The 17,477-nt window shown below is 40.2% G+C and overlaps 1 protein-coding gene and 1 long non-coding RNA gene across 3 annotated transcripts in view; one reads left to right on the forward strand and one right to left on the reverse strand.

Moving 5' to 3' along the window:
* LOC125782410 (uncharacterized) overlaps window positions 1-17,477 on the reverse strand; it is a 318,736-nt gene that overhangs the window by 260,367 nt on the left and 40,892 nt on the right. The gene's annotated exons all lie outside the window — the stretch shown is intronic.
* Window positions 1-17,477, forward strand: part of LOC103046282 (WD repeat-containing protein 7) — a 153,251-nt gene that overhangs the window by 120,625 nt on the left and 15,149 nt on the right. For both annotated transcript variants that reach the window (XM_022676682.2, XM_049466318.1), the window contains 5 exons: window positions 5,613-5,799; window positions 12,513-12,630; window positions 13,256-13,408; window positions 14,295-14,377; window positions 14,608-14,707. In XM_022676682.2, coding sequence (XP_022532403.2) covers window positions 5,613-5,799; window positions 12,513-12,630; window positions 13,256-13,408; window positions 14,295-14,377; window positions 14,608-14,707 — 641 coding nt within the window. The remainder of the gene's footprint in view (window positions 1-5,612; window positions 5,800-12,512; window positions 12,631-13,255; window positions 13,409-14,294; window positions 14,378-14,607; window positions 14,708-17,477) is intronic.

Consider the following 17,477-nt stretch of genomic DNA (forward strand, 5'->3'; position numbering starts at 1 on the left):
AAACAAAAACTGAGACTTTAGAGAATCATAAAAAAAATCACAGAACATGTAGAGAATTTGCCTTTACGTTTTATATCCGCTCTGTAATTCACTTTATTGGAGAAATATTTAGCTATTTTTTTCCAAAAAATATTCCGAAAAAATAAATGTTATATTTTTGGAGTAAAATCAACAGTTCTGATCTATATCTATAAATTTATCGAGATTATAATTACATGGGTAAATATTAAAGGTGTAACAATACGCTCTGCATACAATTCGTTTCGATTCATGATACTGAGATCACGATTCGATTTTCTCACAATATTTTTTTAAATGTAAATTAAGAAAATGATTAGTTAATGTAAAGCAATGCACATTTCCTTAAAAAATACTTCAGTCCCCTGCAATTAAAGGTATTTAACAAGAACAGTGGTTTAATATTGTAAACAAAATGCTCTATTCTGGCTTCAATATCTTAAAAAAAACAAGTAAAAACATTGCAAAAAATACAGTAGCCTACCAGGAAAAGTCACAGAGTAAAGTTGTAATATTACAGAATAATGTCCTAATATTAAAAGGGAAAAGTAGAATTGCTGAATTGCTTGGGCTGCAAGTTTAGAGGACAATTTGTATTTTCCGCTCATGATCCGTTACAGGGCTGCTGTGATTATAATCAGTTATCTACATTTATAACTTTAGGCTTATTAATGTTCTATTGTTACAGTTGAATAATACAGTGTTTAGATTTTGCGAGGTATCATACAAAAAGTTCCTTTTTTGTGCAAAACTTATGTTTGTTTAGAAATACTTGTTTGTAAAAAAAACTTGCTGTAAAGTCTGTAAACTTTTTGATTATTATTATATTATTATTTTAATTATTGTTTGATCTTAACCGATTAAAATGCCTTGTCCTTTATTATCTGGAGTAAAATAAGTTATTTACACTCTGTAAATTTTAATTTATAAACCGTGTTTGAGTGGTATTAAAAGTCTTAAATTGAATTTCCTCATACCTGCAGATTCCCTGATGTTTTCTTCAATAAGAAAATATCTTTATAATATAATATTTTTGGCCATATTTCTGTCCCTCTACATCAGTCGAGTTTTGTAAAGTGAGTTTTAATGCCGTGTTTTTTTCTGCAGCTCATTAGACTACAGCTTTAAGAGTGAATCAGATCAGATGTTTTATCAGTAAAAGCTCGAGTCTCGCTCTCTCTCAGCTCGGCTTTGCTCGCGGCTGGGGGTCCCGCGCTGGGAATAAGAATATACTGATCTTGTAAAGGTTACATCTCTTCAATATGTTTGGCTTCCACCGCCGATAGATTTCTGTCTGTCTGAGTGTTGCAGAATCAAAGGCTGGATTATTCTGAGCGAGCTCTTCACTTACCCAACAGAACCTGACTGCTCTTAACTCCGCTCACCCTCAGGGTGCGGGTATCGGCCCGCTCCAGCGCTTTAACCTCTGTAGTCGTGTTTTAAAGTAATTATCTGGGAGGTCTGTGCAGTTACAGGGGTTTAGGTGTGGGATTTTGAATCTGAAGTGCTTTATTTTTGCTCCGTACTTCACTTTTAATCTGATCATATGAACTGAAGGTACAAAGTTTATAAGAACTGAGCGACCACACCGTCCACCGTCCGCACGGGTTAGCTGAGCACGCTACAACACTATCAACTAGCTAATGGATGAAGGTGATAAATGTGATAAATGTGATAAACGTGATAAACGAGATAAACGAGACTGGAGCACAAGTGAAGCTATCTCTCTGAAATCTTCATGATCTGCACTTAGTCTGAGAAAATGAGAAATCAGAACACAAGTGTTCATAGAAGATCCTGGATCAACCAGGAAGCATGCTAATGCAAGTTGTGAATGGCTGTTAATTTTTTATTACATTACCGTATTTATCTGAATATAAGTTGCACTTAAAATACTTTCATTTTCCCAAAAATGGCCAGTGCTCCTTATAATCAGTCAGGTATTAAGGAGCAGTAAAGCCACTCCACTGAAGTACAGAGTTATACAGGAGTTTTAGTTTAGTTCTCCAGCAGTATTAGCATTAGCTGCTAACTGTGCTAAGCGGTAGCGATTTGGTCGTTCAGAGGTGAGTGTTAGCAGCCTGTAGCCTGCTGTTAACCCCGGCTAGCACTATTTGAGCAGCATTAGCATTGCCCAGAAACAGCGCTAGGTGTTAGCTCTTTAGCCATTCAGAGGGGAGTAGTATTGACCTGTATGTAGCCTGCTGTTACCCTCGGCTAGCAGTGCTGGAGCAGCATTAGCATTATCCATTAACTTTGCTAGTTTTTTGGCCATTGAGATGTGAGTATTTCGGGTAGACGGGTATTGACGGGTAGAGCTGAGTGTCATGTTGGTTATAGTGGAATGTGGTTATAGATAAGTGTATATATTGTACATTATCAGTCTACTCGCGTACATGTCTGTACAGATGGCTGATTAAAACTACGTCTCACAGTAACACAGTTTTACACTCATCATCTACAGTAATCAGGATTCTATCAGATATTCAGACAGAGCATATTCACGACACACTCACTTAAAATGTGCACACACACACACACACACACACACACACACTCTCAGCCTGTGCAGATAGAGCTGTGCTGAGGTATTTCTCCTGAATCTCTCTCCTCTGTCCACATCAATTACCCCGCCTCCTTCTCCTCAGTTGCCGTGGTAATTAAGAGCGCTGACGGGCTGGTTACTTGGCGACCTGTTGCCGTGGCTGCGGAGATAAATTGTGTCTGAGAGTAGATAATTGTGTCTGTGATTATTTAGCAGTTGATCCATCACAAACAACATAAACATTGATCAGAGCGCCATGCACACACACACTGTAGAAGCCGTGTCTGGTGTGTGTCTGTGTGTGTGTGTCTGTGTGTGTGTGTGTGTGTGTGTCTGTGTGTGTGTCTGTGTGTGTGTCTGTGTGTGTGTCTGTGTGTGTGTCTGTGTGTGTGTGTGTGTGTGGGTGTGTGTGTGTTTTTAGATGCACATTAGGGCTGTAAGATATGAGTTTTCACTTTCGACAGAAACATTAGCAATACCATTGTGAAGATCAGTGAATTGCATTACCTGTGAGCAGCAGCAGAGGGCGCTCTTCACACTGTAGACTGTATTCATGTGATACATGAGGCTGGATGTAGAGTGAGGTTGAGGTCCGCAGTGAACACTCACTACATTACTGCTTATTATACTGAGTGAAAGATAAGTGCAGCCGATCCAAATACTGAATAAAATTAATATTTTTATACAATATATTAAATTAAAATTTGACAACAGCGTTACTGCACATCAAGTTTTTTTGGCCATATCATAAACACCAGTCCAGCTGGAGTGTGCGTGCATGCTAGGGGCTTTCAGAGTATTTCAGAGTATTTTTGGCTTACCGATATTTCTGTTTCAAACATTCAGTAAAAGCAATAAAACCTAAAACAAATAAAAAAATACAGATATACAAATAAAACAAATGTTTGTATATTTTTTTTAATCAACAGTAAATTACCAAGACTCTGATATAATACAATACTAAAATAAATTATAAAATGATGTGAAATAGTAAAAAAAATCCCTTAAAGCTTAAATAACCAAAAATATCCAAAATAAACTGCTAATGCTAGTTTTTACACTATGGACTTTTTTTTTTTTTTTACTTGTTTCAACAATTATCACAGTATTACTGTGCATGATCGTTATACACACACACACACACACACACACACAGCATCACAGATTACATGTGTGTGTTGTAGGTGGTATATGTTGGAAATTAAAGCCTCTTATCACCTGTGTGTGTGTGTGTGTGTGTGTGTGTACACTCTTGATTGCTGAGTGTTTGAGAGCTATAGAGTAGAGCAAACCTCTTATTACTGTCACACTGGGACGTCTGTTGCAACACACACACACACACACACCGCAGTTATCTCTGTGAGGGGTAGTGAGGTGTGTGTCACTACCTCATCATTAGCTGAGATTATAGGTGGTTTCTGTGTGTGTGTGTGTGTGTGTGTGTGTCTTTTCTGTAAAATTGTATACAGTAATAAATCTAGATCTGCTGTATTTACACCTGCAGGGAATCTGCAGATACTTAAGAAATCATTTAAAGCTTTATCCGAAAGGGATTAGTTTCTCAGGGGGCGTCTCGTCTGTGTAAAATATTTCACACTTCTACTCCTTAGTGACAAAACTCCTGCATCCAGACTGCAAATAAAAAACAGGAGGATCAGTGAGTTTTTTAGCTTTTTTCTCGGTCACATGACATCACAGCATTCAGTTGCTCCTCCATTTCCAGTCACTGTTGTGTTTTTAACGTGGATCTCCGTGGAAACCGTAGCGCGCACAAAGTGTAATTACGGTGCGCGGCAGTGGACAAATATATATTTTATTAAAGGTGAGGAGACGAAACTCAGAGATGTGCGTCCGGACGGGACTAAAATTACCGGAGGAGCACAGAGTTCAGAGAAAAACTGTAGATAATTCAGCCTGTAATTTTCTCAGAGGACGTCTGAGAAAAACACCTACATGATCGTTCTGGACGGGAATAAAATCACAGAGGATAAAAAACCCATAAAAGAGAAAACTACCCAGAACCCCCTGAGAAAATAATCCTGTCTTTTGTCTTTTTAGAAAAAAAATACAATACAATGGCATGATTTCTATTTTTCTGGAGGAACTAGTAAATGTCCTGGCCAACTAGTAATTCAGTGTATGCAACCCTTTACACACACACACACACACACACACACACACACACAGTACAGTTCAGCACAGTGTCCCCTAAACGTCTTTCTCTGTCTGGCATCATGGCCAGCGTGAAGATTTAAAGCTGTGAAGAGAAGGAAAAAGAAAACCAGCCTCCATTATGTCATCCCCTGTCTGGACAGAAGATATTCAGCCACGATAAAAAACTACACACACACACGCGCACACACACACACACACACACACACACACACACACACTCTCTCACACACACACACACACACACACACACACACACACACACACACACACTCTCACACACACACACACACACACACACACACCAATACAGTTATAGCAGCCAGCATGTTATGACCCGCACCACCACACCACCATACCCTCAGCCATTCTTTGTCTCCTCCTTCTGTACGTGTGTGTGTGTGTGTGTGTGTGTGTGTGTGTACAGTAGTATACAGTAATGAATCCACATCTCTTGTATAAATAAAATAACATTGCTGTTCCCGTAAATGAGCTGCTGGAGCTCCTTCACAGCGTCAACCAGCAGCTCAGTTTCCTCTGCTGAGAAGAGTTTGTTGAACACGTCCAGGTAGCTGCACCGTTACAATAGCAATCCACCAAAGACAGAGCTCACCTGATCTACTCTTAAAGAGAATGATGAGCAACAGAGAGACGCTCTGATTGGTTTATTTCATGTTATGTCCAAAATTAACCACACACATGATTATATAAGAAAATTAGTACATGATTTCTGCATGTTTCGAGCTGCGCAAGGTGTACTTTTCCTGCTGTTATGATAGCAAAGAGACACTAATCTGTCTGTTATGTGTTGAAATATGTATATAATTTCTCTCTCTCTTTCTATCTCTCTCTCTCTCTCTCTTTCTCTCTCTCTCAGGTAAAGCTCTGACGTTCCTCCTCCTGCAGCCGCCCAGCCCAAAGCTTCCCGCCCACAGCACCATCAGGCGCACAGCCATTGATCTGATTGGCCGGGGCTTCACCGTGTGGGAGCCGTATATGGACGTGTCGGCTGTGCTGATGGGTCTTCTGGAACTGTGCGCTGACGCAGAGAAACAGCTAACCAAGTGAGTACACCAGTATCTCACACACACACTACACTACACTTAACATACACACAACACACAGTCCAGACCATGAGGCAGATTTATAAAGCATTAGCATTAGCCGCTAACCCCAGTGCTAGCTCTTTCGCCATTTAAAGGTGAGTATATCAGACTGGAGTCTGCGTCTTTACCGTGATAAAACAAGCTACATGGGATAAACCGCTAGCTTATATCACCCTGGTTTACCAGAACACTCAGGGTTTCTCAGTGTAGCGCTATCAGGCAGCATGTACATCCTGCTAGCAATGTGGTTAGCAACTAATGCTAATGCTGCTGCACCCAGCATTAGTGCTGGAGAAACTCCACTGAAACTCACCCAAATAAACAGGTGTCAGGAGAGAAATCTGTGTAGATTAACATCCAGCACATAATAATAATAATATATATATATATATATATATATATATATATATATATATATATATATATATATATATATATTTTTTTTTAAATTACAGTTTTTTTTTTTTTTACTTAGATGCTTCCCCATTAAAAAGGAAACATAGGGCTAAGTGCTACCAACATGATTTGGAGATCACTGGTTCGAATCCTGTTCATGTACACTAGATTGGAATCAGCTACCTGAGCCCCGAGAGACCCTTGCTCTCTCTGGGTGGGTACAGTACAGTAAGTGGAGCTCTCTCTTTCCCCTCATCACTCCTAGGGTGATGTGGATCAGCACAAGGCTGCATCTGTGAGCTGTTGTATCAGAACCGAGTCGCTGCGCTTTCCTCCGTTAGCGCTGTGATGCTACTCTGCAAAGAGGTTCAAAAAGCGAGTCTGGCTTCACATGTGTTGGAGGAGGCGTGTGGTAGTCTTCATCTTCCTGGTAATCGGGGCATCACTAGTTACTAATGAGTGTGTTGGGTGAGTGGCTGAGTAATTTTTTTTTTTTAATTAAACCAAATTTTAGGCATCGTTACTGGTGTCGCTTAATGCGCCTTTCAATCCGGTGCGTCTTATGTATAAAATAGATCAGAAACTAGATGTTTATTGATAGTACGCCTTATTATAATCTGGTGCCCTTTTATAGTCTGAAAAATATGGTAAGTTTTTTTCTGCTAATGTTTCTGCTAATGGCTAATAGCTAATGGTTAATGACAGGCTAAAGCTACCTGGTTCTTCAACTCAACATCAGCCTCCGCTACAACAACAACACCACCGCCTCTCTTACCCAATCGTGAGCTTCCGCCGGGCCGGACGTGCAGACGGATGGGAGGCAGGCTGTAATGTGATTGGAGGACATTAATATGATGTAATGATGTCTGCGCTGCTGTACGGCAGGACCTTTAAGAGGAAGAGGGAGACCCATATGTCTGGAGGTTAACCTTCACTAGGTCCCCCGCAAACCAGGTTAGAGCCGGGCATGAAGGATCCCCCCGGCCTGCGCTCACGTCGTTAAGATGAAACCCTATCTCAGCAAATTTATTATGAATACAAATATGTCTGCCTTTTTGGTAGGAGCTCGTGCTAATAGGGTTACGGCAAAATGGCGCTCATTTTTCAGGCTGAGGGCGAGCGTCGGGGGGCGGGGGGGTTTGGGGTGGAGACGCCTCCAATTAGAACAAAACTCAAAATATCACCATCAGATCTGATCAGATTAGACCTGCAGGCCTGAATTTACAACAGACCCGGAGTTTTTACTCACTGCAGATTTGATTCTTCAGAATTCCTTTAAATTAAATGCTTACGGAGACAAACTGGTCATTTATTGGTTTAATGGATTTGGTTTTAAATGCTCAATTCTGAGGAAACCAGACTTTTAGGATGTTTTTATTACACCTGTAGTTGTTTACTATAAAACAACTCACCTGACTCTTAAAGGTAATGATGAGTAAGAGACACTCTGATTGGTTATTATTTCACGTTACGCCCAAAGTTAATTAACCACACCCATCATTAATTAAGAGAATAAGTATATGACTTTTACAGTGTTTCAAGCTGCGCAAGGTGTACTTTTCCCGTCGTTACGATAGCAAGCACGCGTTTTCAAATTATGATTAATCATAGAATCATTTTGTTGTGCGACAATTTTTTTAGTTTGTTTATTTAAATAGAAAAATAATTTATATTTATATGGGTATCACATGTTTAGTACTAAAAAGTGGCTGTTTTTCATGAAGTGGTTTCAATAATTAAGGATTTGGCATATTGGCGTATACTCAAAATCATATGTCTTCATTAATTCCTATTAGTACCTGCTGCTTAAACAGGAACACTAGTTGAAATAAAGGCAGGACTGCAGGAGAGCTAACACATACAGGCCATTTAGGTGTTTATAATATTATTATAGTATCAAAAGTAAGTGTTTGTTTCTTTTTTTTAAAGCAAAATCTGACCAGATTAAAATATCTGTAAAATGTAAAACAGAAAGCACAAATAATATAAAAGAAAAAATAATAATGAACACTTATTAAACAAAAAATAAAAATAGTACAGATTATATATAATATTATAGTTTACTACCGTATGACATGCATGATATATCAGATATATTCTGACTGTTTACATCCTGCTCTAAATCCCTCAGCTATTACTAATCCTTAAACACACAACAAACTGAATTTCAAAAAGATAATCAATTAAATAATTAAACATATGTCCCCATTCCTGGACATTTACATTACATTAGATTAAGGTAAGTGTTTCTAATAAAGTGGCCAGTGATTTTTCTCTTCCTTTCTGTTTTTTCTGCTCTGTGACTCATCAGCACAGTGACGTCCTCCTCAGCTTGACCCCTAAACACACACTGGAACCACCAATTGGGCCTGTCTTTTTATGAGGGCAAATTCACTTATCAGCCGTGTGTGTGTGTGTGTGTGTGTGTGTGTGTGTGTGGCACAGAGCAATCCTCACACTTTAGCACCATTAGTCTGTGCAGGAGACGCAGATATTGATCTCAGTATTTCTGTGTTTTAAGCTTTATACACTATGTGGACAAAAGTATTGGGACACCTGCTCATTTATTCATTCTTTCTTCTTTTGTCTGAGTCGGATCTAATAAAAAAAAATATGAAAAAATAAATGACCTTATTTAAGTAAAAAACTAATTTTATCCATATTTTACCATTACCGTTAAAGGAGTTCCTTGGCTCAGGACCGCCCACAGAGAGAGCTGAAGCCGGGCGGCGCTCCGTCTCGTCAGATAGGAGATAACTAACAGCGCTAGGAACAGCATGCAGTTCATTCCTGTGTTATTTGTGCGAATAACACATCAGTGTTTATATTCTTTACCCAGTAATTCAGAGCTAAGAAACAAATGGTTAGAATTAGTCTATGGAGGAAAAACACCACCAGCCAAGTACAATTGAGATAGGTAGGTGTAAAAACAGTTTAGAACAGTTCTGTTTACACTGGTTAAGAGTAAAAAATTCACTCAGCATTTTGCTTTTTGGACCTGGACTCTACCCACCTCTGTGTGTGTGTAACTACAGGTTTAAATAGGATCTCCGGTGGATTTGGTGTTTTACAGAGACTCTAAGACTAGGTCAGTGGCTGAACTGCACTTAGCAGGGCATTATTACACATGTTATAAAGTAACATATGAACATTGTAAAGACTGTTATTAGTGTACACTGTTGTTTGTCTCGCTGCCTCCTGGTGTTGCAGTGCTGTTAGCCAATCAGAGGCGATATGTTTGCATGTATGAATATTCATGAGCAAAAGCCGAAATCCTATCTTTCCCCCCATAAAACAGCTTGTGTGTGTGTGTTCATGTTGTGGTGTATTCCAGCAGCTGATCAGAGGCTGAGTGTTCAGCAGGAGTGTACAGAGTGTGTGTAGTGGTGGGTCTGCTTTATGCCGATCGCTCTTCTGATCGAAGTCATTGATCAGCTATTGGCAAAGGGATGGAGCTGATGCCGTTAGAGACGCCGGCTCTGTCAATTAGTCACTTATTTACAACGATCACACTCTCGCTTACCCTCTCTCACACACACACACATACACACACATACACACACATACACACACACACACACACACATACACACTAGAGACCCACTCTAACAAAAATAAATTGTAAAAAGAAAGTGTTTAAACAGTAATTGAAAATTATTTTATTGCCACAGCGACATTTACTGCTGACAGACTTAAGAAGTGTGAGTGTGTGAGTGTGTGAGTGTGTGAGTGTGCGAGTGTGTGAGTGTGTGAGTGTGTGAGTGTGCGAGTGTGCGAGTGTGTTACTGCTCACTGATGCAGCGTCTCATCAGCTCTGCTCCTATTCTAACACAAGTCTAGGTGGCACTGTAGCTAAAGATATATCTCTTTCTCTATATATATATCTATATCTATATCTTTACCTCTCTATCTCCCCCTCTCTCTCTCTCACTCTCTCTCTTTATCTCTCTCTCTCTCTCTTTCTCTCTCACTCTCTTCTTTTTTTTTAAATATATTGTTTCTATTAATATATTTAGTACGCAGTTGTCATCCTTTAAGAAGTGTATGCTAGAACAATATAGGACTTTCACAAACACAGTTTTGTGATAAAATCGTATGTTTTAAATGTTTAATTTTACTAATAAAAATCCAGACATTTTTTAAAGTCTTTATTTAATCTGATTGTGAATAAACTTTAGTCCAATATTTATATATATATATATATATATTAAACTGATAAATCTGATTCTATTGAAAAAATTGGGAGTCAGGATACAGATCTGCCTAAAACGTCTCTCTTTATCTCTGTTGAGTTTACTTGAGTTGCGGTGTGTGTGTGTGTGTGTGTGTGGGGGGGGGGGGGGTATCCAGCCTGTGCTGAGCTGTGTGTTATAGTGTGTTTATATATATATATATATATAGTAGAGGTGTGTTGTAGGGAGCGGCGGTGTGTTTGTTGTAGAGCTGTGTGTATCAGCTGTACAGATCTGTTCTGCCGCTGGTTATTTTCCCTCTTCTGCTGTTCTCCTGCAGCCCTGAGGAGAAGAGCGGAGGAGAATTTAAACAACTTATTTTTCCTCTACAACAATTCCTCCTTCATCCTCATCCTCATCCTCACCAGCAGCAGCAGCAGCAGCTTCCACTCACAGTAAACATCCGTCCCCCCGGCCGGCCAGCACCCCCCCTCCTGCCTCCCATTGATCCATACAGTCAACAGTGTGGGTTAAAGGGTCAGGGGGGGAACACAAGTTCTGCTTTAGAACGGCCAATCAGAATTAAGCCTTTTACAATAACTATTTCACCTGGTTAGGATGATATACAATATACATTATTATATTATTGTCATTTTAAAATCATTTAATCCCTGTTATATACACTGCTTTCCCCAAAAATAGATTCTTTCTAACTCAACTTTAAAATGTTCAATTACCTTAATAAAAAACGTTATATACTTTATGTATGCATTGTATACATTATGATAATTTAGAAAAGAGAGCGGTGAACTTGGAATTGGAATGTAAATGTTCCAGTGAAGTTCAAATATTCTCAATAATTAAGTTGCAAAATATAAATACTGTTTAAACACAGTAATAACTACTAATTCTGCAGATTTTTCACAGCATGTTTTCTCTCTTCAAGCTGTTTCGTGTGGAATATGGAGCTACACCTGCTTTTACTTTCCCCATTAATACTCTGTTAAACTCAGTGTCTTAGGAGCATTTGTCTCAATACTTCAAATTTATATACTTCAGTTTCTGAATCAGTTTCTCTGATTTTACTATTTATAGGTTTATGTTTGAGTAAAATGAACATTGTTGTTTTATTCTATAAACTACAGACAACATTTCTCCCAAATTACAAATAAAAATATTCTCATTTAGAGCATTTATTTACAGAAAATGAGAAATGACTGAAATAACAAAAAAGATACAGAACTTTCAGACCTCAAATAATACAAAGAAAACAAGTTCATATTCATAAAGTTTTAAGAGTTCAGAAATAATCAATATTTGGTGGAATAATCCTGGTTTTTAATCACAGTTTTTTTCATGCATCTTGGCATCATGTTCTCCTCCACCAGTCTTACACACTGCTTTTGGATAACTTTATGCTGCTTTACTCCTGGTGTAAAAATTCAAGCAGTTCAGTTTGGTGGTTTGATGGTTTGTGATCATCCATCTTCCTCTTGATTATATTCCAGAGGATTTCAATTTGGTAAAATCAAAGTTTTTCTTTACTCACACACTATAGACACTGAAGAGAGGTAGCGTGTGTTTTGGAGAGGGCATGTAACCACACACACTTTGATCTGACCCTGATTCACCCGCCTCTGTCAGCTCCAGGCCTGATGCATATTCACACACACACACACACACACACACACACACACACACACACACACACAGAGCATAGGGTGATTTGTTAACAAGAGGCCTCACACAGACACAGTTGACTGTGCGATTTGCACGCTGGCGTGTGAAGAGCACGTGTGTTTGTGTACCGAGGCTGTATTGTGTGTGTGTGTGTGTGTGTACCGAGGCTGTATTGTGTGTGTGTGTGTGTACCGAGGCTGTATTGTGTGTGTGTGTGTGTATTGTCCTCAGTCCATTATGCTGCTGCTGTCTGAGTGATCCCATTGACCTTGAGCTGACATTATAAGCTGGGTTTAATCTTTCCACTCTATATATTCTAATGCTCCCTCTCTCTCTCTCTCTCGTTCTCTCTCTCTCTCGTTCTCTCTCTCTCGTTCTCTCTCTCTCTCTCTCTCTCTCTCTCTCTCTCTCTCTCTCTCTTAGCATCACAATGGGACTCCCCCTGAACCCCGCGGCCGACTCGGCCCGCTCCGCTCGCCACGCTCTCTCTCTGATCGCCACAGCGAGACCGCCGGCCTTCATCACCACCATCGCCAAGGAGGTGGGGCACAGAGAATCTCACACACACACACACACACTTTTGTGTTTTTGAACTTATTTAAACATCTAGACAACTTAGGGCATTTTCACACCTGAACATCTGCACCCGAGTCTGTAGCCAGAAGGGTCTTATTGTTGTTTCACTGCATATATTTGATCCAGTTCATTTTGGGTTCATACAGCAGTTTAGAGATCTGTGTCAGCGTCATCACCTACATAGACGGGGGGTATATACCCTTTAACCTTAAAGGGTATATACATAAAACTTCATTTGAGTTTGCAAAAGACTTGAGACTGGAAAAGAGATTGACCTTCCGGCAAGATGATGACCCGAAACATACAGCCAGAGCTACAGTGGAATGATTTAGATAAAAAAATATATATATTTGTTGATCAAAGCTGGTAGAGACACACCCCAAAAGACCTACAGAAAGTATTGATTGCATATCACACTTTTTATATTTTTTATTTGATTACAATTTTGAAAACTGTGATTTTCTAATATTCATTCCACTTCACAATTAGTTCACTTTCACTTTCCTTTTAATAAACAGATTAATAAAATGTCTGTGCTTAAATAATTAATATCATTATTATTGTGGCTGTGTGTGTGTGTGTGTGTGTAGGTGCACAGGCACACAGCGATGCAGTCTCAGGGGTCTCAGTCTCAGCAGAATGTTCACACCACCACTCTCGCCCGCGCCAAAACCGAGATCCTGCGGGTCATCGAGATCCTCATCGAGAAAATGCCCTCAGACGTAGTGGACCTGCTGGTGGAGGTACTGAGATACAGCACTACATTCAATACAGTGCACTTTACTACACAGAGCACAGTACACTACACACAGTGCAGCACTCAGTACAGTACATAGCATAGGTAGCAGTGTGGCCTCCACATGGCTGGGCACGTGCTTGTGAACACAGCTGCTTCACAGCCTGTTGAAAGCTGTGCTCCTCAGTCCGGCACAGTTTTGCGCAGATATTTCCAGTTACAGCTGAATTCATGCTTTTAATCACAAAAAAATACTCTCTTCTTTACCTTTAATTAAAGGGCAGATTATTGTTGTTTTGCTGTTTTCCTCTGGTTTTAAGTGATCTGCTGACTCTAAAGTGCTGACTCAGTTCTTGGTCAGTCCAGATCGCTGATGCAAGACAGCACGTGTATATATATATATTTATATATATAATCATAGCATTGTTCATGTGCAGCCCTAGTATAGTACTTTACACACAGTATATTGCTCTATACTACAAATAGTACAGTACACTGCCCATAGGACTCCATACACAATATAGTGCACTATGCTACACACATTATAGTACTTTACACTCAGTATAGTGCACTACACTACAATTAGTACAGTACTCAACTAACACTGCAGTGCACTACTGTGCAAAATACAATAACTGTTCATTAAGCAAAATCAAGGAAAATATATTCAGTAAATCTCAACATTAACGTCATTAAAGCTCAAATCACCCAGCACACATTATGAATTAACACACATCATTTCCAGTATAGTGCACTCATCACATTACAGTACAGAACAGTGTAATGCAACATGTTACAGTGTCACTCAGTGACAAATGAATTTCCTCATAAACACCATCTCCCACTCATCTCCCACTTCTCTATATCTCCTTCTCTTTTCTCCTCTCCTGTAGGTGATGGATATTATTATGTACTGTATTGAGGGCTCTCTGGTCAAGAAGAAGGGTCTCTCTGAGTGCTTCCCTGCCATCTGCAAGTAAGTGTGTGTGTGTGTGAGTGTGTGTGTACAGTACAGTGGCGGAAATCTATAGCATATTCTTTCTTTCAAAACGTATATATTCCAGTGCATATATCGTGATACATTGTGAAAATATATGCAGAATATGATATGCATAACATCTGAGTAAAAGACAACACTAAATGATCCACTGTCTGACACTTTTCTGATTAAGAGCTGGAGCTGAATCTCTCTCTCTCTCTCTGTAGGTTCTACATGGTGGCGTATTGTGATCGGAGTTATCGTGTAGCTGTTGGAGCTCGGCAGGGTTCGGTGGCTCTGTATGATGTTCGCACAGGAAAGTGTCAGGTTAGAAAAGCACAAGCACCTTAAATATATATATTTACTGATCTACTCTTCATTTTCTGTCCATCTGTACATCTACGCATTTATATATGAATATGGTTGGTCCACCAATCCATCCATCTACCTATTTATCACTTAATATCATTAAATCTATACATATATTTACCCATATAATCCATTTGCTCTGTTCGTGTAGCAATCCATCTACCCATCCCTCCATCCACCAAACTATTCACCTGTCCATCTGAACACACTGCTGTCCACCTATTCCACCATCCATCCGTCCTACTGTCCATCCATTTATACATTCATTCAGCCATTTGTTCATTCATTTGTCCGTCCCTAGATCTGTTCACCTACCCATCCAACCACCCTGCTATTCATCTATATATGCATCCACTTATCCATCCTCACATAACCTGTCTGTCGGTCGGTCTGTCTGTCTACCTACCTAAACAAATACACCTTGATTTACCCCTCATATGCTCTCTCTCTCTTTTTCTTTTTCTCTCTCTGTGAGTTTCAGTGAGCATTCTCTGATCGATAAATGTGTGTGTGTGTGTGTGTGTGTGTGTGTCTGTGGGGGTTTGGGTGATTTGTCCTGGAGCAGGTAGGTAGCAGAGGGCACAGGGCAGGGATGATGAGGCACGGGGGCATCGGGGGACGCCGCGGTACACACACCGTACAGATCGATGTGGGCAGTGTCTGAGCCACTGTAGCGGAACATCAGATTCTTACCCATCATCCTCTTTTCCTGCAGCCCGGAGAGAGTGAACGAGAGAGAGAGAGAGAGAAACATGACCTGGAGACACAGCAGGGCATGCGGCGGGTTGGCCCTGAGTGTGTGTGTGTGTGTGTGTGCATGACGCTGGTGCCCACAGCGTGATTCCTCACATGCTGGATTTAAGCTTGCCGTGGCAGACGTAGATAGCTGTGTGTGTGTGTGGTCAGATGTCACTAATGCTCTGATGATGTCTGGCTCTGAGTTCAGGATCGATCTCAGTACAGATGTCAGGCTGCTGTTTGGTCGTGTTTTTGTTTGGAGAATCGGCGGCGTTTTGAACGTTATGGTTCACATATTTGCTCGTGAGCTACATGTGGTACCGGAGGCGTCCACTAGGGGTCTCCACCTGCCACAGGAGCAAGTACACATCGTATAGATGCGTGTAGTCATAGACAACATATATACATATATGACTGACACTGTAAATTGGAGCTGGCGTGTCTGTGTGGCGGCCATATTGGAGGAGGCAAACCTGCTCCCCCAGTGCATTTATTAATTTACACTCAGGAAGGTGTTTAATTTAACACACCTGTAATAATCACAACTCTACCAGTTTATACACGCTTTGGTTTTGGTTTGTTACAAACTGCAGAGCTGTAGTAATAAGTAATAATAGTAATAATAAGTGAAAAAGTTTAAAGAGTAGAAAAAGCACTGTGTTTGCATGTACACCTTACCCACTGACATATAATGCACATATTTAGACATATATCTTACACACACACACACACACACGAACAGTTCCCCCGAGCCGACTCTGTCCTTCCTCTCGCTGAAATGATGCCGCTGTATTTCCTTTATCTCCCTTCCATTACAGCCAAACCAAACACTCTCCCTCTCTTCTCCATGTCGCTCTCTTTCTCTTCTCCATGTCTGTCTCTTCTCCATCTCTCTCTCTTTTCCATCTCCTTCTCTTCTTCATCTCTTTCTCTGTTCTCCATCTCTTTCTCTTTCTCAGACTCTGTCTTCTTCACTCATCTTCTTCATGATTTCCTTAAAACTTTCTCTTTTAATTCTCCCTCCCTGTTCTCTGCTGTAGAGAGTCCTATTCTATTGGCTGTAGTGCTTCTGTACTGCAGGTAGCAGGTGTGATCAGGTGTCAGCAGTGGGCGTGGTGTAAAGCAGCAGAGCTTTAATTCGGGGTGTCCATAAATATTTGGACAGAGTCGGGTCTCTGACACAGAGAAAAATCAGGAGCTAGAAAAAAGTCTACAAGCCGATTACAAGCGTTTATGGTTTATTTCTTGTTCACCACAATTGCTGTGGGTGTGTTTGTGTGTAACTGTGTGTGTGTGTGTGTAACTGTGTGTGTGTGTGTGTGTGTGTGTGTGGGTAGTTGGTGTTTCATTGATCTGCAGTAGATCTTGCAGGAGCTCAATGGAGGAAGCAATTTATTCTTAATAACAATGGCACGCCCCCCTCACCCCACAATCAACTGTGTGTGTGTGTATCAGTGTGTGTATCAGTGTGTGTATCAGTGTGTGTGTTAGTGTGTGTGTGTATCAGTGTGTGTGTGTTGCAGTGTGTGTGTGTATTACTGTGTGTTTGTGAGAGTGTGTGAGTGAGAGGCTGTGAGAAAGCATGAGGGAGTGAAAATTACAGAAAGGAGGCTGGAGTAAAGGCAGCTTGTGTGTGTGTGTGTGTGTGCACCATGTTCACTTGTTCTATGTATTAGTTCCACACACACACACACACACACACACACACACGTATTGGTATCATTATTGTGGTTTTCTTATCGACTTCAGTGTTATTGTAGCCAAACTCGACTCAGTCAAACCCCAGCAATCAAATCCCCTCAGCTTTTTGTTAAACAGCCTTTATCCTGAAATTTCTGTCAAAATCCACGTTTTTCTGTCGTTTGATTTTTTTTAAGGTTTATACGGTCAAATAAAATCAGGTTTGTTCTGACATGACATTAAAAACACAGGTGAACAGGTGTATAGTCCCTCACCGTAGTAAATACAAAATATACACTAATTAATAGAA

This window comes from Astyanax mexicanus, chromosome 17, assembly GCF_023375975.1.
Source record: "Astyanax mexicanus isolate ESR-SI-001 chromosome 17, AstMex3_surface, whole genome shotgun sequence".
Lineage (NCBI taxonomy): Eukaryota > Metazoa > Chordata > Actinopteri > Characiformes > Acestrorhamphidae > Astyanax > Astyanax mexicanus.